The 20,641-nt window shown below is 43.6% G+C and overlaps 3 protein-coding genes across 3 annotated transcripts; 1 reads left to right on the top strand and 2 right to left on the bottom strand.

The window, feature by feature from the left end:
• Nucleotides 1-51: 51 nt before the first annotated feature.
• Nucleotides 52-5,315, bottom strand: LOC139609309 (potassium channel subfamily K member 1-like). Its single transcript, XM_071463693.1, has 3 exons — nucleotides 4,807-5,315; nucleotides 2,471-2,875; nucleotides 52-1,515 (listed from the first exon to the last, which is right to left on the bottom strand). Exons 1-3 carry the CDS (start codon nucleotides 5,156-5,158, stop codon nucleotides 1,223-1,225), a joined length of 1,050 nt encoding a protein of 349 aa, XP_071319794.1. The 5' UTR covers nucleotides 5,159-5,315; the 3' UTR covers nucleotides 52-1,222.
• A 743-nt stretch (nucleotides 5,316-6,058) lies between these two features.
• LOC139608963 (thrombospondin-2-like) lies at nucleotides 6,059-16,830 on the bottom strand. Its single transcript, XM_071463136.1, has 18 exons — nucleotides 16,495-16,830; nucleotides 14,816-14,909; nucleotides 14,503-14,667; nucleotides 14,008-14,184; nucleotides 13,754-13,927; nucleotides 13,322-13,452; nucleotides 12,588-12,722; nucleotides 12,259-12,477; nucleotides 12,033-12,140; nucleotides 11,671-11,830; nucleotides 11,210-11,328; nucleotides 10,685-10,919; nucleotides 10,022-10,249; nucleotides 9,789-9,919; nucleotides 9,383-9,523; nucleotides 9,078-9,175; nucleotides 6,986-7,125; nucleotides 6,059-6,479 (listed from the first exon to the last, which is right to left on the bottom strand). The coding sequence occupies exons 3-18, from the start codon at nucleotides 14,567-14,569 to the stop codon at nucleotides 6,472-6,474; spliced, it is 2,271 nt and encodes a 756-aa protein (XP_071319237.1). The 5' UTR covers nucleotides 14,570-14,667; nucleotides 14,816-14,909; nucleotides 16,495-16,830; the 3' UTR covers nucleotides 6,059-6,471.
• LOC139609101 (uncharacterized) lies at nucleotides 14,974-18,604 on the top strand. The gene is made up of 3 exons (XM_071463352.1): nucleotides 14,974-15,025; nucleotides 16,574-17,901; nucleotides 18,596-18,604. The coding sequence occupies exons 1-3, from the start codon at nucleotides 14,974-14,976 to the stop codon at nucleotides 18,602-18,604; spliced, it is 1,389 nt and encodes a 462-aa protein (XP_071319453.1).
• Nucleotides 18,605-20,641: the final 2,037 nt, after the last annotated feature.

Raw genomic sequence — 20,641 nt, 5'->3', positions numbered from 1 at the left:
TGTTTGATTTGCTTGTCATTCGTACTTTTGAAGGAAACATAATCAGTGATATAATGTTTAATTTTGCAGGATTTATTTATAGTTCATCCAGAAAAATGATTGGATTTCCATAAAAAACTACCATGATGAAGTTCTCCTCTTGATTAAACACCATTACCAGCAAAATGACAATAAAAACAGCAGCAAAATGATCTTCCTCTTCCTGTTACCAGTTTTAACCAGTTTTAAGTTGTTTTGCAAGTGAAAAAAATACTTAATTATTTAAAACATCCACCTTCATTTACTGTACATTCAGTTTAGCACTCTGATAAACAGGGATGGCTTTAACAGAATAATATATGTTAAAAAGTATTTTGTTCTACACTATACTCTCTCACCCAACAGAGATTTCTTCCTGCACCTTAATTATATTTTTAAGTAACACTCCAGTAAGCAACATGAGTGATAAACTCCCAGTAACATATAAATCTATCTTTTGTATATAAAATGAAAGTGCTGCCCTCTAGTGGTAAGATGCCACACATTGCAGTATAATTACCACAATGAACAAAGTATGTAAACATGCCATCAGGAGCTGAAGACCAATCATAACCTGTGAGGAAACAGGAAGAAAAAAAATGTTCATTCGTTGCCATTATTTGATCTTTTGCTAGGAATTCTTTCACATAATGTACAGAAGGCGAAGTGATTGCACGCCTCATTCTCCTGGTACTGCTTTATGATTTCCAAGAAGGCAAATTTCCGATGCAAATACCGCCACAGATTATATAATGTGCTAAAAGGCAGTGTGAAATCCTGTAGGGCACACTGTGCTGTGTTGGAATTACAGCTTCGAGACCTTGGCAGGAAGTGGAAACTCGTGGGGCTTCCCTCCGTCTGGGGGCCCAGCCCTTCCTCTGTGTTATAGATCTAACTCTTATCTGCAGGGAACGGAGAAACAGGGGAGAACAAGAAAACAATGCCATCCTGATTATCTGTGGGTGGTTCCCGCTTTTATGCCCCATGTGTGTTGATGTTGGCAATGACAGAAAGCAATTACTTTTTAAGCAATTGAGTGATTCTTGACACTTGCGCTCAGATGTAGACAGACACACAGGCTGCCTATGTATATAATCTTATATACACGTTTAGACAGTGGTCAGTCCCAGTATGTCATGAGCGGCCATGTAGAGGGCAAAGGTTCATAGATCAGTCCCTTAAAAACAATGTGGCAGACAATCCGTCATCTCAGCTTTCTTTTAGAGGCAGATCCTGACGCTGGGGTGTAAGGCGCTGACTTGCTGTCTTGCCGTAAGGACGCAGCCTGCTCTGACACAGAGGAGATGACTGGTATGCCATCGGAGAGGTCAGTCAGCTGGTCGCTCATTTGTTCCTGGTCAATGATGTTGGTGGTCTCGGAGTCCAACTCCCGAACATTTTCTTTGTAGAACCTCTGTCTGAGGCGTCTCATCTGGGGAAGCTCACAGCACGTCTCCAGCACCACCAGGACACACACCAAGCCCAGCAGCAAGTAGACTAGGAGAGCAAACACACACACACACAATGGCAGCATGAAGAAACAAAGTCCAATACAGTGTGACTAATATTATCATACCAAGGTTTGGTCTATCAGTAATGGGTGTAGTCGCCAAGAGTCATGGCTTTGTTTAACCTTGTCAATCAGAAAAACTAAAACGATAAAAAGACATAATGAACTGGTAGCACCCATGAAAACTTGTACTTGTATTGGATTAAGAGACAACAATGTTTCAGAGCTATGTTTATTTTGTTAACCTAGCTCAACATCACCTTTTACTACATTTTGGAGTCATTTCAATTCATACCTGAGCTAGTTACGAATCTTCCGGGACGTTGGGTGGTCTGTCCACCACTTTGGCCCAGACTGAAATATCTGAACAACTGTTGGATGGATTGCTATCAAACTTTGAGCACTTCTTCAGAGGACAGCTTCAACTGAGTTTTGTGATCCTCTGACTTTTCCTCTAGCACCATCAACACGTCAAAATTTCAATTAATCCAATGCTTGAGTGCTAAATTATGATATCTTACACTGTAAACAATACCTGATAAACATAAACATGTTAGCACTGTTATTGTGAGCACATTAGCATGCTGATGTTAGCATTTAGCTCAAAGACTAATATTCACCTCTCCAGGCCTTTAAAATTATTCAGTTGAAACATGACAGGGAAAAATAGCTCTTTGGTTGAATTGCTCACAACTCACAGGTTTATGCTTAGTGAGACAATGAAACAAAAGTGAACAATGCTTTGCTTTGACGGGTGACAATCCAGCAAGATTGGAAACCACTGTTCTACAGAATGAGACAATTCACCAATGCTTGGCGTCACAAAACCTTTTCTAATCCAGTGGGTACAATCAAAAAAACGCAGCAAATGCCTTTTGTCATTCCTTCAGATAAAAGGCTTCCACCTGACAGCAGTGGCAGTATATTCAGCCACCTACTCACTTGTAATGGTCAGCCTGTAGAGCTGTGGGTGTGGGTTGGCCTCTTTGCTGTGGGTCTCTCCAGGGACATAGTCCCCGAGGCCAATGGTTGTCAGAGAGATGAAACAGAAATACAGCGACTCCAGAAAGTTCCAGTCCTTCTCCAGGCTGACAAAGATCAACGCAGGGATGATGAGGAGTAGCAGGGTCATTAGGATGGTGAGGCAGGTGGCATGGATGGCGGCGAGCTTCGATTTAGACATGGCCCATCGACGGTGGAAGTAGGACACTGGACGCTGAGTGACCAGGGCCATGACCCTCTGCACCACAGCAGAGAGGAAGAAGAGAGTGACGGGAATGCCGAAGAGGGAGTAGAAGATACAGAAGGCCTTCCCTTCATCTGAGAGAGGAACAGTGTGGCCATAACCTGAAAACACAACAAACATGCAACACAGCCTTAATTATAGCGGTATAATTAGAGGTGGCATTCCTACAGGAGCCACTTAGGCTCTGTGAAGCTTCACACACATAACAATAATTAGAAAGAAGGGAGGAAAGAATGACAGGCTCGTTTAACAGCAGCCCGTGTTCTTGTGAAAAGTGTATCCAAGACTAACTAACTATAAATAAATAAGTGAATTATTCATTGAGTTTTAATGTTGAATGTGTTGTTTATAACCCACATGTATGCATGTTTACACTGCAGGGGGCTGGAGGGATGGTGGGTTCTCTGTGGATTTTAATTTGTTCCTTTTAGCAGAACTAACAAATAAACAACCACATGTGTTAATGGAGCTTCAGGGGTGTGAATTCTCATTAAAATCCATAATAATTCCCTGGTGCAACAGCTAAAGCCTGACGAGATATGCACATAGTCAAAATAATAACATGGGTAACTTAAGACTACCACCTTCTAATAGGTCATGCTGTGTACAGGGTTTGTAAGCTATAACCCATGACTTAATTAATGGTTAACAAATAGTTTGCTAATTCTTTATAAAGCAACTATGAGCCATTTGCCTACTCTGCCAGGTTTTCATCCTCCAACAGGACACTCGTCTTCTTAGCTATAGGATATAGTCGCAATTTTTCAAGTCTGTCTTTATCAATAATCAAGTGCCAATACGGGCAGTGAAACTGGTTTTGCTTGCTGCAATCATCAACAACAGTGATAAGGGACAACATCCAGTTTTTCTTCCACGAAAAAAAAAAAGTTTATCAGAGGCTCTTCAGTAGCCTGAGTTAAACAAATTAAAGGAATATCTTCCGCAATTACAGACTGTTAAAAAACAAAATCTCCTCTTGTTGTTTGTCTTTTCACCGGAGCTGAACAGGAAAACACTGTTTACAGAAACACAAAGAGGGAATTTCACAGCTTATCGAAAAGGCAGGCATTCACTGGATTTGACTAACTCAGCCTCATATTAGATTAAGTTTCAGATAAACTCCTAAGGACATTTTTGCACAAAACAAGGACTGTGCTTTTTGTCCCCCATCACTTCTGTTCAAAGCCCTTCAGGCAGGGATCTTTTAATGATCAGTATGGGCAGGAGGAACGATTACATCAAAATTCACTGTTCATATGGTCACCTGCCTATTGTTGTTATATAGACTTTAAAAGAAATGTGAACTTCTTCTTGAATTCACTGAGAGGACCCTCCAGTGGACCATGCATAACTGCAGATGTGATGTTTCAGCTACTTGACAGCATGAATCCCGCAAGTATCTATAAATTAACATTTAAAACGTCATTTTTAGCAACTAGATAAGGTTAAACACAATCCCACCCACAAATAGTTGTGTTTAATGGTGTGAGGTAACTGATCTATAATTAGAAATTCATCTATTAAAAATCCATCAACTCAGAAATATGTTTTACTTCATGTTATTTCACTTGAATGTTCGACCTCCACATGCATCTGCTGCAGAGGGAAGTGCTCATCTTCAATTCAAGCCTGGGACACAGAGGCTGTACAGGTAAAGCTGCACATGCGAGTACGACGTTGTGACATCACAACTAGTTGAAGATAATAATGATCCAATATGCAAATTAAACATTAAACAAATGTGGCTTGACATTTGAAACTTACAATGCACAGAGGAACTTTTGAAGACTCTGAACTTTTTTTTTTTTGCCGGGAGAAAAAAGACAGCAGACGCAAAGATGAGAAGGCTGTTTTCCCATCAGGCCGCACCGTGTTAGAAAGGGATCTTTCACTATGAAAGCCATTTGTTACAGCGAAGAAAAGTCCTCATAAAGCTCATCGGAAAGTGCTACCAAAAAACAATGGACGCTTGTGACACTGCAGCTTTACAGCGTTATGACACCTGTTTGAACACCTGTGTCCCGGACCTCACCTGTTGTGGTCAGCACGGTGCTGGTGAAGAACAGAGAGGACACAAAGTCCCAGTTGCGGTCGGTGTCGTTACCCAGCACCGACACGCCATAGCTGCTGGCCTCCAGCGCCTGAGCCAGGAGCTGCTCCAGACGCGCGTCCGACACACAGGTGTAGTTGTTGAGGAAGTCCTCCCGGGCCGCCCTCAGCTCCCGCCGAAGCTCGTCCTCGTAGGGCAGCTCGATGGCGGAAAATATCGCGGCCCCGATGATGAGGTAGAGGATGTAGCCGACAACCAACAGCGCGAAGTTCAGCGCTGAGTGGTGTCGCTCCGCAAACCGGGCGCACCAGCCGCCGCTCCAGCCGCTCACCATCCCTGCGGTTTCCACAGCTCAGCGACACCTGGCTCTCATCGACGGACGCTCACCCGGCTAACCCCAGCGAAAGCCCCGGCCTCAGGTGATGACTTCTGTCCTCTCTGCCCGGTGGAGGGACTGGTCTTCCTCATTCTTCACATCTCATTGGAACCGGGTCGTGACGTCGCTCATTCACCACGCCAGGTAGACAGAGTGTGTGTGTGTGTGTGTGTACCTGAGTTTGTGTGTGTGTGTGTTTTTATGCCTTGCTGCACTTCCCTCTCCAGCCGGTTGAGCAGGTTTTGTGTTTTGAGTCATGACAGAGGATTTATTTTCTCAGACACAAGGTCAGGTGTGTTTGGAGACACAGATTTCCTACTGTAAAACAGACAGTGTGAACGATTCAAAGAGAAACAGAAAAAACTAAACCGCCCATCAAAAGCATTGTTTCTGAGGGATGTTGACTACATATTTCCCTTCAATGAAACTGTTTATATTTGTTTATTTTTTCAGGATGAATCTAGTAGCCATTGTGTTAAAGGACAACCAATTAAATTCTTATTGAAAAATGAAAAATGAAGCATTGTTAGAGATTAAATATCCTAACAATATAAAATAATTCAAATGAGCTGCACCTCAACCAACTACTGACAGGGGCTGTTCTGTGTAGAGTACTCGGTCGTACTTTTAAATTATAATGGAGTATTTTTTTAATATATATTTTTATTCTTATACCTAAATAAATTATTTGAAGACTTCTTCCACCACTGACTTCAGCATCCTCAAATAACCTGCCTGTGAAATCATTTGTAATTGTTGCTTTCACCACTAGAAGGCGATAGAGACCACGTCTGCACAGTCGCATGTGCTGCACTGGCGTCATCAGAAAAGAAAAGGAAAAAAAAGAAACACTTTGAAAAAAAAAAAAAAGTCTTTTATTGATAAGTTACCACCAGAAATCTGCTCTACTTACTCCACCATCAATTCGTCTTCATATCTTTATCTTTTATATTTGGCAGCTGGCAATAAATAATTATTTACACCCATTAAGAAAGCACAAATGAAAAGCAATAAGAAGTTACTGTCATTAGAGATGCTGTCAGAGTCCTGCAGTAACATACAGCGAATGAGATGAATGAAATCAATACTGTTGCATGAAAAGCTGATAGATAGATGATGGTCACTAATTGATAGTCTTGGCTGGATAAATGTCTGGCTCTGGTGCATCAGCTCTCTCCCCCTCTCTCTCAGTTGTATAAAGGTCTTCTGAAATTAATTTGCATCCTTGGTGGGTTGTTGTAGAGTTTCCTGAATGGGCCCGGCAAAGTAATTCAGTTATCTGAGGGAGAAAAGAAAAAAAGAGAAAAGAAAAGAAAAACAGATTACAGGTATGGTTACCAGAAAGACACCTGTCATGAGAGGAATGGATTTGCAAATGCTGAAGAGGTACTTGTGAATTTACATTTTACGCACTTTATATTTCCATCCCACTACAGTTAAGAGGTACACAGTGTACCAGTTACTTTGCAGATTAATATTCTAAATAAAAAAAACATGACATAAAATCATAAATTGAGCTTATAAAATACAAGACAGTGTTAGAAAAATAAATCAGTATATTATAATACTGGCTTTGGCTTTCCTTGTTTGCATCAGAATTAACAATCTAATATCAAATACATAATGAATGCATCATGAATACTTTTGCTGATAATATTTGTGTGCTTTAACTGAAGTAGGATTGTAAATGCTGCAAATGCTGAAAAGAAATTTCAGTAAAGGATCTGAGGGCTTCTTCCATCAATGATCAGCAGTCAGGACAAATGTTTTGACTGGATGTCTCACCTCTGCACTCATATTTGACGTCTGAGAAGAGGACATGTTCCTGAGAGAAGACAAACAGCCCCAGTCTGCCTCCAGCCAGGGTGTGGTCGTACACTGCCCCCGAGTCAGACAAAATGTCCCTCCCCTCATACACCACCACCCTGCGAAAGGAACACAACACAGTTAATACAATACTAATCAATGGAAGCCATTTATATCCGACTATAGATATAGCCCAGCTATAGTCCAGCATTCATGTTAAAGTCAGTGGTGGAGAGTAATTAAGCACATATAACCACATGTTGTACTCCACTGCATTTACTTACACAGCTTTAAAACCTATAACTCATTTTGCCTCCATTGTGGGTACCTGTGTTCTTGTGCTTTGAATAAAATTTGCTGGTAATAGTTACTCTCACAGACGTAAAAATTTTGAATACAGAACTTTTACTCGTGATGGAGTTGTTCCATCACTAAAGGCAATGTGCACTGCATTTCTGGGACAAGTTTGTTGTTTGGTTGTGTGTACGTTCCTTCCGGTTCCCGTTCTTACCGTGTATTCCAGGGCATGATATTGAGGACATGACGTCAAATGGGGAGATATTTGCCGCAGTTACAACAGAACTTTGGAGCAGCCATCAAAAATATCAATGTGTGTCTGTCCTTCACAATCAAAGAGTAAGAGCTTCTTTTCAGTCTCACATCAATAAGCATGCAGCATCATTCTACAGCACAATCTCTCTGTATCCACAGTGCAGCATAGTCAGTGCTTCAAAGATAGCCTTCTTTAAGACTGTTTGAACAACTGGGCTTGGCTCATAACAGCCTTGTTCTCAATCCCCTCACATTTCTCTCCATCTGCACATAAACAGCACAAAGCACTGAAAATTTGTTGCCTGGAGGTGTTGTTTTCTTTTTCTTTTTTTTCTTTTTTTTGAAAGTCCATTAGTGAGAAGCACCACTACATAGAAGTAGATGTGGCAGGTTGAGAAGAACTGGGTACAACCAAGAAAGTGAATTACACTGTTATCATAAAATAACTCGTGGAGATTGATGATATCCTCGAGTACAAGAACATCTGAGAGTGAATTATTCCTTCAAGGGCGACACTGAATGTGATTTTCACAGATTTAAGAAGTTATTCAGCAGATTGTTGTTCCACTAAAACCTACATGAACTGAGCTGGTACTGAATGTGATTTAAAGGAGCATGGCACCATTTTTTGCATTTAAAAAAAAAATAAATTTGAATTCTTTAGTGTTTTAGAGTTTAGAATTTTCTTGTTTTTACCTTTCATTCAGCAATTTCTTTGCATCATTAAATTATAAAAGTCTATTGCAGAAACTTGCTGTAAAACCTGCTTGATCTCCACAAAGCAGCCTGCCTGTTTGTATTGTTATCAATGCAATGTAATTTCACATTAGTAGGTAAAAATACAGATTGATCTGAAAAGTACTGCATTTCTGTCAGTGATGTTAGACTATGTTGTTTCACAAAACTAAATACAGTTGATTTTAATAGAACACAGAAATGGATGAGCAACAGTGGCTGTTTGAGAATTAGGTTGAAAGGCACAATAAAAATTTACAGTGCACCACATTTTGAAAAAACTAGGTATATGTGATATGTAGTAAATGGGCTAAAACATTGGCACGGCCCTTTAAAAGCCAAGCCAATAATATCAAATGCGTTAACTGTAAATTAAAAGTTAAAAGGTTACTGCTAATGTAGAGATATTTCCACCAGGAATGATCTGTTGCTCCCCAAAGGAAGACCACAAAAGTTCAATGGCTCAAAAGTTGGTTGAAATCCATGATCGTAATCCAGCTGTGGTTTATGACAAACTCAGACCCCAGGGAGGAAGACTAGTCAAGCAGCGAACACTTCATGCATTTGCAGATTCACATATCAACTGACTTGTTTATGACTCATTTGCCTATATAGAAATAACTGTAACTATCAGAGCAATATTTCCAGACGCAGATGGGAAAACAACGAAACAGACGGAAAGAGTGATTTCCTCACATATGCTGGATATTCTGGACCGATCATCCAGTGATAAAAATGACACCTTATATGGTGAAGCTGCTTCATATCATGGCTGTGTTTGTACCTGATGAACCCAGTCCTCGGTCTGTGGATAAGGTGCATGCGGTAGGCTGTGTAGTCCTTCCAGCCAATTTTATTGGGGTCATGCCACAATGTTCTGACCTGAAACAGACACATACAGATGTCAGGGGGGTGGTGGGGGCGGGGGGGTTGTACTCAAGTGTCTGATCTATACGGTATCAGTCTGACAAAGAACGGTCACTTCAAGGTCCTTTTCAGAAAGGTTTGTCAGTTCCAAAATAATCTTAGAGCGGTTTATGGCAAGCAGAAGATACTGCAAAAAGACAGATACAAAGTTATGGTTTGTACCTGGTGTCTGGTATTTCCGGTGTGCCAGAGGGCGTTGCGCAGATACTCCCCTGGTCCTGTGGTGGAGTTGACCAGTTTGATGGAGACTCCCGCTGTGCCAAAAGCTTTGGATGGCCTTTTCTCCCAGTAAGCCTGAGACACCTAAGAAAAAGAACATGGAGGATGATCAAAGCATGTGAAGGTTGAGTTGGCGTTAAGAGGACTGTCAATGTGCACAAAAATACAAAGAAATGCAAAGAAGGTTGTGGTCAAGGAGATATTTGGAGAAGTATAAAGATGGATATAACTTTTGACTCAAACCCCTAGCTAAAGGTTTTAAAGGGTCATTTAGATGAAATGTCTACTTACATTGAATTAAAGCCAATAGGAGTTATCATCAATGTTAAAGTCAGCATTCAAGTCTCACCTGTTTCCACATGACAACATAGAAGCGTTGACTGGACTGGTAGGCGAACACAATGCCCGCGTAGTCGTCATCTCGGTTGGTGTTCACATATAACGTCACACTGAAGTCTACGGCGTTAAACTTGTCGTATCCTGTTCAAAACAAGGGGACATTTGTGTTTTCAGACTCCAACAACAATTTTCGCTATACGTCTAATGGGTTCTTTATTTCTCTGGAGTCATGAACCGTCTGACCTAAAGCGATGCCAGGGTCCGAGTTGGCCGTCTGCAGCAGCTCTCTACCCTGGCTGCGGATCACCCAGAGGGGGTCAGACTGTGTTGTGCCTGTAGGGTCCAGCAAAACAACCTGAAACTTCCTGAAGTCTGTAGATCCAATATCCTGGTTCAGTGGACAGGGATCCAGCGCATCTGGAATACTGTCATTGTCAAAGTCATCATAGCATGCTTCCCCACTGCCATCACCTGAGAGAGAGACAGAGGAAGAAAGAGATTGAGTATAAAGATTGCGACTTTCTAATAATTTTCTGCCAAGACGGGAACAAAAAGGACTGGATGGGAAACGTGCAAATGTGGTAAGAGGTTCCTGTATGATGGTGGATAGATTTAACAATGTTTTAAGTAAGATTAATCGCACTGCAGAGAGCTATAAACTGTTTATGTTGATGTCCGACATTAACATGACCTGGACCATTGGACTGATAATCACAACATTTTACTGCACAACTGCAAAATCCATTTATCAGAAAATATTTTCCCTGTGCAACAGTAAATTAATCAGCATTTGTTCACATCTGTTTGATGATATCGGAGATATTCTCCATTCTGTTGATGGAGTTTCAGCATATAAGGTTTGTTTTGGGGTTTGAAGACCTGCTGTGCCTCTCTAACAGCACTGACCATCAGAGTCCAGCTGGTCCCTGTTGGGTACCAGTCTGCAGTTGTCCCGGTCGTCAGGGATACCGTCGTTATCATCGTCGTGGTCACAGGCATCTCCCCTCCCGTCGTTGTCATGGTCGGCCTGGTTGCTATTGGGGATGTAGGGACAGTTGTCGAGAGAGTTTTGGTGGCCGTCCTCATCGATGTCATCGTTGTCATCGCACATGTCCCCGACCAGGTCACTGTCAGAATCAAGCTGCCAACACACACACGTGCAACACGCTGTTTGTGTTTAAATAGTGTTATATCACCAGTGTTCATGCTTAGTTTTCCATCAGCCACTCCCTGCGTAGACGTCCAAGATTTAGCTGCCACTAATAAATTGTTAGAATGGCTTTGTTGGATCCCAGTGTTTAAACGTGCACCCCAGAACAGATGTTCTGTGACGCAATGCAACCACAATAACTGTAGTTTTGTTAGTACATAAGTAGATACATGTGCACTTTTAAGCATTGTGTGTTTTTATTTGTGTTTGTTTGCAGGAACCTGCAGTGGGTTGTGTAGAAGGGGGCAGTTGTCGCACTGGTCTCCAACACCATCCATGTCTGTGTCCCTCTGGTCAGTGTTGTAGACCAAGGGACAGTTATCACGGTCATTCAGAACCTCTGGAGAAAGAAAAACACACACACACACACACACACACACACACACAGCAGATAAAATGCATTTCTTGTTGCTTTTACTTACTTTCCTACTGATCCTTAAATGTAGATACACTGGAAGAAAATAAGACTACAGGGAACAAGGGAGTAACAAATTGGCGTTTTAGAGGAAAGGAGAAATAAATTACACCGTGAGTGTTTTTGTAAATACTGGACACCTACAGGGTACAGTACTTGGTAAGAAAGCTTAAGTTTGGGGAAAATGGTGATTTTTATTGTGGAATTAAAGAGGGGAAGGGAGAGAACAAAACATTGGATAAGTATCTCTAAGTAAGTAGCTCCTACCATCTCCATCCATGTCAATGCTGCAGGCGTCTCCCTCTCCGTTGTCATCAGTGTCTGTCTGCAGTGGGTTGCTCTCAAACGGACAGTTGTCACACCGGTCCCCGACCCCGTCTCTGTCAGAGTCATACTGCCGAGGGTTATACACCAGCGGGCAATTGTCCTGTGCCAAACAGCCGCACATTCACACACACACACACACACACACACACACACACACACACACACACACACACACATTCACACACACACACACACACACACACACACACACACACACACACACACAAACAAACAGTGGATTTGAATATACACCTGTTTGTCAGACATGGTATTCTCAAAGTTACTCTCAACCACAGTCTCACCCTCTCATCTATGATGTCATCATTGTCGTCATCAGGATCGCAGGCATCTCCCATTCCGTCCCTGTCGAGGTCTTCCTGTCCAGAGTTTGGTATCAGGGGGCAATTATCCTGTAGCCAATCACAGCTCACTTTAGTGGAATCACAACCAACCAGACCACAGCTCCAGATGATCAGATTCAAATTCTTTAATGTTTTAATGTTGGTGTTTTGTTATGTTTTTTTTTACCTTTTGACAGTGATAGGTTGCATTTTGCTTGCAGGTCAATTTGTAGTTGGGCCAGCCGTCCAGATCAGAGTCATCACCACACAAAAAGCCATCACCCGCAAACCCAACAGCGCATGAACACTTGTACAAGACCTCAGATGCCAGGCCCAGGTACAAACATTCAGCGTACTTGTGGCAGGCATGTGTGTTGTCTTTGCAAGGATTGTGTGGTTCACATATCTACAACAAAAGAAAACATTGAGAATACAAAAGTGGTTGATGATCGTTCAAAGCAGAGAAAGTAGTTCATAAAAAAAAATAAATAAATACTCAAAGAATAAAGAACATACCTGCTTGGTTTTCTGGGCTTCCTGTAGTCCAAGGCCATATGGCTGAGTTCCTTTATAGCGAGGAGGACAGGGCAGACAGTAGTACCCAGGGTCTGTGTTTACACACTCTGTAAAACACACACCTTCCACTTCACACTGAAGAGAGAGGGATTAACTGTGTTCAGCATATAAAACATGAACTCTTTATGCAACTGTGTCATGTCTTGCCAGGATCAGCTGACAGAATATTAATGTCTTTTGAGATGGTCCCTGCATCAGATCAGGTGAACACAGTAAGGAGAAGGAGAAGGAGAAGCCTGACAATCATATATCATCTGGCTCTTTCATAACTTATCAGGCTGGACCAAAGACATCAGGATTCACCCTCTTGGGACCATGAATAACAGTGTAAACTTTCATGACAATCATTTGATAAAAAAAAACAGAAATGTCAACTTCATGGTGGCATTACAGGAAAAGTCAACAGATCTTCAAAGTCAAAACCCAGTCCAACAGCTGTTGAGATATTTCAGTCTGGACCACACTGGTGGACTGACCGCCCATTCGACAGGCTGACTTTGACATCCATAGAAAAATTCTGACATGCTAGTTTCAGAGCCTCTCAAAGTATCCTACTGGGGATGACGAACAAAAGCCCCACATCAGCGACACTGTCTGTACTCTGATCTTGTGCCTTCCCTCATGGTAGATTGTCACTTCCCAGTTTTAGCCAGTATAAGACATGCAGTTATTACCTCATTTTCATCATCACAGTGAGTACCATTGCCACTGAAACCCAACGGACACTGTCCACATTCCCATGATCCGTCGATATGTGATGTGCACTTCACCCCAGGAAAACAAGGATTTGACAGCAAACATATGTCTGAAAAAATACACACATCGAGTTGTTTTTACACAGTGTCAAAGCAAATAATCCAAGATTGGGTCAATGGAAATTCATTTTTGAATCATTCATTCTGTCCTAAGCCTCAATAATTAAATAAAGGGACAATAAACACTGTAGGATATTGTTTTTAATCCTCTATTGTTTAAAAATGTTTCCTCCAATAAAAAGGATTAGGTTTATCCATGGATGTGAAGCTTAGCCTACTTATAGAACAATATCTGCTTGGACAATTAAGATATACCTATCGCCTGAGGTTTGTGGACATGGTTAAGCTCACCTATGGGGCATGGTTGTCTGTTACAAGCTTCGTAGTCCACAGCATCTCCAGCACAAAGCTTCCCACCATGCTGAGGGGCAGGGTTCGAACACTCCCTCTGGCGACTTAAAAGGCCTCCTCCACAAGACTCTGAGCACAGTGACCATTCACTCCAGGTCGTCCAGCCTCCGGCAACTGCACACAAACATACTGTATCATCTACCTGTAAGCCAGCACAGTGCAGTGTGTATGTGCTCCTGTGCTCCTGTACTCACTGGGGCAGAGTGTGTTGTTGCAAGGTTGCGTCTCCTTGGCGCTGCCCGAGCACCCTCTGCCTCCCTTCGTTGGTGGAGGGTTGTTGCACAGGCGTACTCGTGTGATGTATCCCTTTCCACATGTGGTTGTACATGCAGACCAAGGAGACCAAAGGCCCCAGTTCCCGTCAGCCCGCGCTAGACATGAAACATGCACATAAATATTGTAAAAAGTTTATTTGCATGTGCAGTAGCCTGGAAATGTGTTTGTGTGGAATTAAACACAGACTATCACCACAGCTCCACACTGTGTGCACATTTAGACAACTAAAACAATATGTTTCCAATTATGACGGCAAGGTTTAAAACCCATTAGCCTGAAGTTCCATATGTCTTGTTCTTTGAGGAATATTCACTTATTTCCTTTGGATTGGTTGTTCTCAATCAATCACAAAAAAATAAAAATAAATGAAGTCAAGGCATGTGATGACTCAGATGTGCAGAGTGATGTCCTACCCTTGCGGTCACACTTCATTAGCATGCAGCTGCGGGTTTGAAGTGACGGGCCTGCACAGATCGGCATGATTCCGTTGCACGATCGACCCCTTTGCTGTCCTCCACGTCCACAGGTGAGAGAACAGTGGGTCCACTCGGACCAGGGGGACCAGCCATCTCCGTTATCTTTGTTCATGTAGAGACACACACACACACACACACACACACACACACACACACACACACACACACACTGTTGGTATACTTCTATCACATTGTGGGATCTTAGCATGTTTTCAACACTATATCATAGTTGCCAGCAAATACAACTTACTGACACAGACAGGGCAGCATTTCCCATCAAGAAAAGATGGATTGATGCAGGACACAGGAGGACATGACACCTGCTGACACACCACCTTTCCATCCTTAACAAGGTAATAGACAGAGAGATACCAGTGTTCAAATTGTAAGGATATTATTAGTCATACCATGTTATTTGAGCCAGATGCTCCTGCTCGATGCCAGTCCTTGCAGAGGAATGGTATGCTGTCCTGACTCAAAACTAATGATATTATATAAAGAGAAACAGACTCGGAGAGCATAAAATATAGATAGAGGCTAACAAAGGCAGATCTGGAAATAAATGAAACCACATTGGATACAAGTGAAACTTTCTTCAACTGGTAAACACATTTTAAAGTAATTGTTTGACATTTGGGGAGATATGTTTATTCGCTTTCTTGTTGAGAGTTACACAAGATTGATACCGCTCTCGTGTCTCTCAGTCAAATATGAAGCTACAGCCAAGAGACTGTTAGCTTAGCATAAAGACTAGAAGCAGGGGGAAAACAACTAGCCCGTATCTGTTCAAGGGAAGTCACTGTGCTCGGCCAAGAAATTGTTTGGCACGTAACGTCCCATAAACCCTCAAGTTATTTTTCAAGGTTTTGGTATCAGTGAAAACAAACAAGTAAAAATATGAGCTTTAGCTAGTACATTTTCTTTCAGACAAACTAGCTGTTTCCCCACAGTTTTAGCCTTTAACTTTAGCCTTTGACTGAAGCTAACCATCTCCTGACCACCTATAAAGCTCATGCTGATTAAATAAGGTATGCCAGACTATTTCTTGGCTGGGGGAGGTGAATTCCTGGATTTGGTGGATTGTTTTTACTTTAGAACTAAGCCAGACCAGCTGTTTCCTGCTATTTGCACTTTATGCTACGGATTGGAATTACTCAAACACACGACTCAGAGATACCACTAAAAAGTTCAAAACAGTTCACCTTTATTTAGACTCAATAAAAACAGGTAGGTAAGGCTGCGATGGCATAATAGAGAATCTGGCAGATTGTAGGTGGAAGTGGACTGGTGTATATAAATATACACTAAGAAGTAAATGGGAAATGAAGATGGGGAAAAGCTGGGGTTACTGCAGGGCATGTGTGAGTGGCAGGATCTGAAATGACAAGTGAGTTAGTGGTTCTTGGCAAAGGCAGGCAGAGAATGAATGAATAAGTGAATGAAGTGTGACACTTAGCTTTATATTCAGCAGGCAGTTCTGAGACTGGTACCAATCTTCACATCCAACTCTCGGCAAAAAAGCAAATAAAGCACATCTCCCAAAATTTCTTTAATCGATACCTCTAAGGTTATAGGCTGCATCAGAGCCACAGACTTGAGACTTCAAATTCAGACAAAGGTCAAAACTTGAGACTTAAATTGTTCAGGTCTCATGTAAGTTCAAGTCTTCAGAGAATCACATATCAAGTTGTTCAATTTTCACACCAATCAAGTCAAGGTGAAGAGATTTCATTGCGAGATGTGAAATCTAAATGTAGAATGACTTGACCTGGACTTCCCCTGAAAGCTCTGGGCTACACATAGAGTTAAATGATGTTAAATGATAGACCTGCTGTCTATCTTTGACACATTGTCCATTCAATCATGATGCTCTCCCTGGAAACACCTCACTTCTAAGTTATAGTTACATAAGATTTGTTCAATACATACCTGGCAAGTACAGGAGGTGCAGCTGTCAACCTCCCAGTTCTCCCCCTGCTCGTATACTCGTCCGTCCTGCACACACCAGACCTCCCCGTCCCTGTCTCTGTCGAGGTCATTGTCATCACTGCTGCCACCACCGCCACCGAAGCCATCGAAGCCACCGCCACCACCGAAGCCATCAAAGCCACCGAAGCCATCAAAGCCGCCACCACCACCGAAGCCATCAAAGCCACCACCACCACCGAAGCCATCAAAGCCACCAAAGCCATCGAAACCACCGCCACCACCGAAGCCATCGAAGCCGCCACCATCACCAAAACCATCACCACCAAAGCCATCGCCACCAAAGCCATCGCCACCAAAACCATCGCCACCAAAGCCGCCACCACCACCACCCCTGCCTCCAGTGCCACCACCACCAGTGCCACCAGTACCACCACCACCACCACCTCTGCCTCCAGTGCCACCACCACCAGTGCCACCACCACCAGTGCCACCAGTACCACCACCACCACCCCTGCCTCCAGTGCCACCACCACCAGTGCCACCGTCACCACCACCTCCACCATCCCTGCCACCAGTGCCACCACCACCAGTGCCACCACTCCAACCACCGCCACCAACGTCACCACCGCTGCTGCCTCCACCACCACCAGTGCCACCACTCCAACCACCACCGCCACCGTCACCACCACCACCACCCCTGCCACCTGTGCCACCGCCACCCCTGCCACCACTCCAACCACCGTTGCCACTGTCACCACTGCCGCCCCCACCACCACCCCTGCCACTAGTGCCACCACTCCAACCACCACCACCACCACCGCCGCTGCCACCACCAGTGCCACCACCACCCCTGCCACCAGTGCCACCACCACCCCCGCCACCACTCCAACCAGCATTGCCAACATCACCACCACCGCCGCCGCCACCACCCCTGCCACCAGTGCCACCACCACCCCCGCCACCACTCCAACCAGCATTACCAACATCACCACCACCGCCGCCGCCACCACCCCTGCCACCACCACCAGTGCCACCAGTCCAACCATCGTCACGACCGTTACCGCTGCCACCACCACCACCAGTGCCACCACTCCAACCATCGCCACGACCGTTACCACTGCCACCACCACCACCAGTGCCACCACTCCAACCACCGCCGCCACGACCGTTACCACTGCCACCACCACCACCAATGCCACCACTCCAACCACCGCCGCCACGACCGTTACCACTGCCACCACCACCACCACCACCAGTGCCACCACTCCAACCACCACCGCCACTGTCACCACCGCCGCCACCAACACCACTGCCACCATTCCAACCACTGCTGCCACTGTCACCATCGCTGCCACCACCACCACCTCTGCTCCTGCTTCTGCTTCTGCTTCTGCTGCTGTTACTCAGGTCAGCCAAAGTTATCCGCATTTCTTCATTCTCTCTTGACTGAAAACACAAAAACACACATATAGTATTTTCAAAATAATAAAATAATTACAAGAAAAAACATATTTTTTTCTATTAATGTGTATTGTATCGAGATTTACCCTGTATTCATACACAGGGACCTGCTGAATTAGGCTTGATGATTGGTAGCCAACATTTCAACACTGATGATATTCTTTCTGCATGTTTTTTTTCCCCAAAACTAACCAGGACATTTACCACAAACCACAGTGGTTCCTGCCAAAGAAAAGGCTGGTGCTGCTTGTTCCATTTGTACTGGAAGATGGGCAACTCTCTGTTGGTTTTGTCACACAAATTTCCCACAAAACTCAACCCCGTCACGTACAAAGTAAAGTGCATTGAAAAGGTTGGTCTACTTAGACAGTGCTCTTGAAAATTGTCTCAGATTGATTTGAATAATTATGAAAATTTACAATGTTTCACTGATGTTAAAATGTCACACTTAACACCTTTGACTTTTTCCTTTCCAACATATCAAAAAACATGTTTCAACTTTTTTATCCTCTAAAATTCTCTCCTTCTTCTTCTAAAATACGATGCCTTGCCCATTCCATGCCAAGATAAATATAGCCTCAACAAACTCCAACATTCGGTTACATGTGCATGTAATTGTGCGTCTTACTACTTTCTCCAGGTCTTCTAGCAGGTTACTGGTCACAATACGCAGGCCCTGGATCTCAGTGAGCAAAATCACCAGTTCCTCACATGGATGACGACAGATTTCTGACGACACATTGTCGACCTTTGCACCACCCACACCTGCAGAGGAGGCACAAGTGTGTGTGCGTGTGTGCGCGTGTGTGGTCTGTACTATATTTTAAACTTGAGTAATGATATAGAAAGAGAGATGGAGAAGGTGTATTTCTGCATAAATCTGAATGCAGGTAGACGGTGTGTGTCCATGAGCAAATGCACATGTGAGAGCAGTGTGTGGTACCTGCACACACAGCTGCTGCATAGAGGCACATGAAAAGCCAGGGGAAACCTCTCAGCGGACTCATTCCTGTTCACACATAAATCACATTTGCAGTCATCATGAATTACAACAACCATACTGCTACACTAGCGCGCAATACAAGCAGTGCTGCTGCCGGGGAGATAGAAGAAGAAGGAGATAAAAAGGGAATTAACCTTGCATACCTGCGTAGTCCTCGCAGCTCTGCCTTTCCTCACGATTAGAAACCACAGCTGGTAGGCTCGTCCCTGCCGCAGCTCCACAGGGGCTGTAATGGAATGTCTGTCTCCTTTCCCTCTTCCTTATTTCCTTGTCTCCTTGTTTCCTTCTCACCCTGGCATCCGCACCGGGGATCACCAGCAAAGCTTCCTCAGCAAATTTGTCGCTGACGGATCCAAAAGAAACAGGGAAGAGGTTTGGTGAGAAAGGAATCTGAGTGAGGAACATGCAGACAGCTCTGTTAGTTCTGTACAAAGTTCTAATGTGGTTGTGTATTTGTTTGAGAGTGTGTGTCTGCATGTGTGTGCATGTGTGTGTGTGTGTGTGTGTGTGAGAGAGAGAGAGGCAGGAGCGGGGGTCATATATTACCCGCCTGTCTGGCGATGAACTAGGCTGCATATCTCCCAGTGAGAAACCCAGCTGGATGGAAGGAACTCTTTGTGTGTGTGTGTATGTGTGTGTGTGTTGACGTTGCGATGCAGGTTTCCCAGACACATCATTTACACTCTTCACCCTCCCAACTTTGACACACACACACAAAAACATGCACTCGCACACTGAAGCGCACACACATGCACTTATTGGCTGCCAGAATTTTCCAATATTTTTGGAGCGAGAAAACTGGCATCACCATAAATCCCTGCTGGAAATGAGAAGCTTGATGTGTGTTGGTTTGTGTGTTCTTTCTTGATTTCTGCAGAGGATTGTGAGCTAAAGATTAGCAAGTTGAGGGAATACAAAAACATCTACCTCCACTGGGATCATCATCTCTCTTTCCTGTCTCTCTCTCATCTTCCTCCATCACTTTTCTCTCTCTCTCTCTCTCTCTCTCTGTCTCTCTTTCTCTCTCTCCGTTTGGTCTTCTCCCTGCTGAGTCAAAGAGGCATCATCATCCTGAATCACTTTTTCCATCTGTAGACTCCACTTGTGGAATAATGAATCTCACAGATGTGTGCACAAACGCGTGCACACACATGCAAGCGCCTGTGCCCATACAGACACACTCAATCACGCACACACACACATGCACACACAGACACACACACATACACGCACACAAAATTCCAACAAATTCTCTGTTTCCAGATGCCTAAAAACATTACAAGAAAGAACAAATAGGAACAGACACCATGTTTCTTCCTGGAAGTTGTTCAACATTGGAGACAGTGAAAACAGGTGCTGTCATGGCTCTGAGAGTCAGAAAAAGCCCAAAAGTAATAAGATCTGAGGGGATATAAAAGGTAAAGACTTGGGTGAGATGACTTGGCAAAGTCCGGCGTGACTCTCCAGGGCTGATATGCCTTGTGGAAGGGCACACTTTGTTCTGGGATCTCTCTCAAAAGGCTGTCTGTCTTTCTCTGTGTTTATGGAGAAAATAGTTTTAAAGAGGGCAATCCGCTCGCTGTCTCATGAAGGTAAAACTGACTGAAGGCTGCAGGGCTGTCATGTGCTTTAGTCCAATCTGCAAAAGCATCCAGGAGACCTCTAGTGAGATTGAGGCAGGGT

The sequence above is a fragment of the Trachinotus anak genome, unplaced genomic scaffold (assembly GCF_046630095.1).
Source record: "Trachinotus anak isolate AG129_WGS33_773 ecotype Australia unplaced genomic scaffold, CSIRO_AGI_Tana_v1 ptg000025l, whole genome shotgun sequence".
NCBI lineage: Eukaryota > Metazoa > Chordata > Actinopteri > Carangiformes > Carangidae > Trachinotus > Trachinotus anak.
This window is presented reverse-complemented; position numbering and strand designations above follow the sequence as displayed.

What these genes read in the sequence shown, in the direction of transcription:
- LOC139609309 (XM_071463693.1), bottom strand. Translation starts at nt 5,158, where the DNA reads ATGGTGAGCGGCTGGAGCGGCGGCTGGTGCGCCCGGTTTGCGGAGCGA. An exon ending in CACCGTGCTGACCACAACAG is followed by an intron (nt 2,876 to 4,806) that starts GTGAGGTCCGGG and finishes TTGTGTTTTCAG; the next exon opens with GTTATGGCCACACTGTTCCT. An exon ending in CTACAGGCTGACCATTACAA is followed by an intron (nt 1,516 to 2,470) that starts GTGAGTAGGTGG and finishes TTGCTCTCCTAG; the next exon opens with TCTACTTGCTGCTGGGCTTG.
- LOC139608963 (XM_071463136.1), bottom strand. Translation starts at nt 14,569, where the DNA reads ATGCCGATCTGTGCAGGCCCGTCACTTCAAACCCGCAGCTGCATGCTA. An exon ending in ACTGTGATGATGAAAATGAG is followed by an intron (nt 12,723 to 13,321) that starts GTAATAACTGCA and finishes CTCTCTCTTCAG; the next exon opens with TGTGAAGTGGAAGGTGTGTG. An exon ending in ATGTTGTCATGTGGAAACAG is followed by an intron (nt 9,524 to 9,788) that starts GTGAGACTTGAA and finishes TCTTTTTCTTAG; the next exon opens with GTGTCTCAGGCTTACTGGGA.
- LOC139609101 (XM_071463352.1), top strand. Translation starts at nt 14,974, where the DNA reads ATGTTATTTGAGCCAGATGCTCCTGCTCGATGCCAGTCCTTGCAGAGG. An exon ending in CCAGTCCTTGCAGAGGAATG is followed by an intron (nt 15,026 to 16,573) that starts GTATGCTGTCCT and finishes TGCACACACCAG; the next exon opens with ACCTCCCCGTCCCTGTCTCT.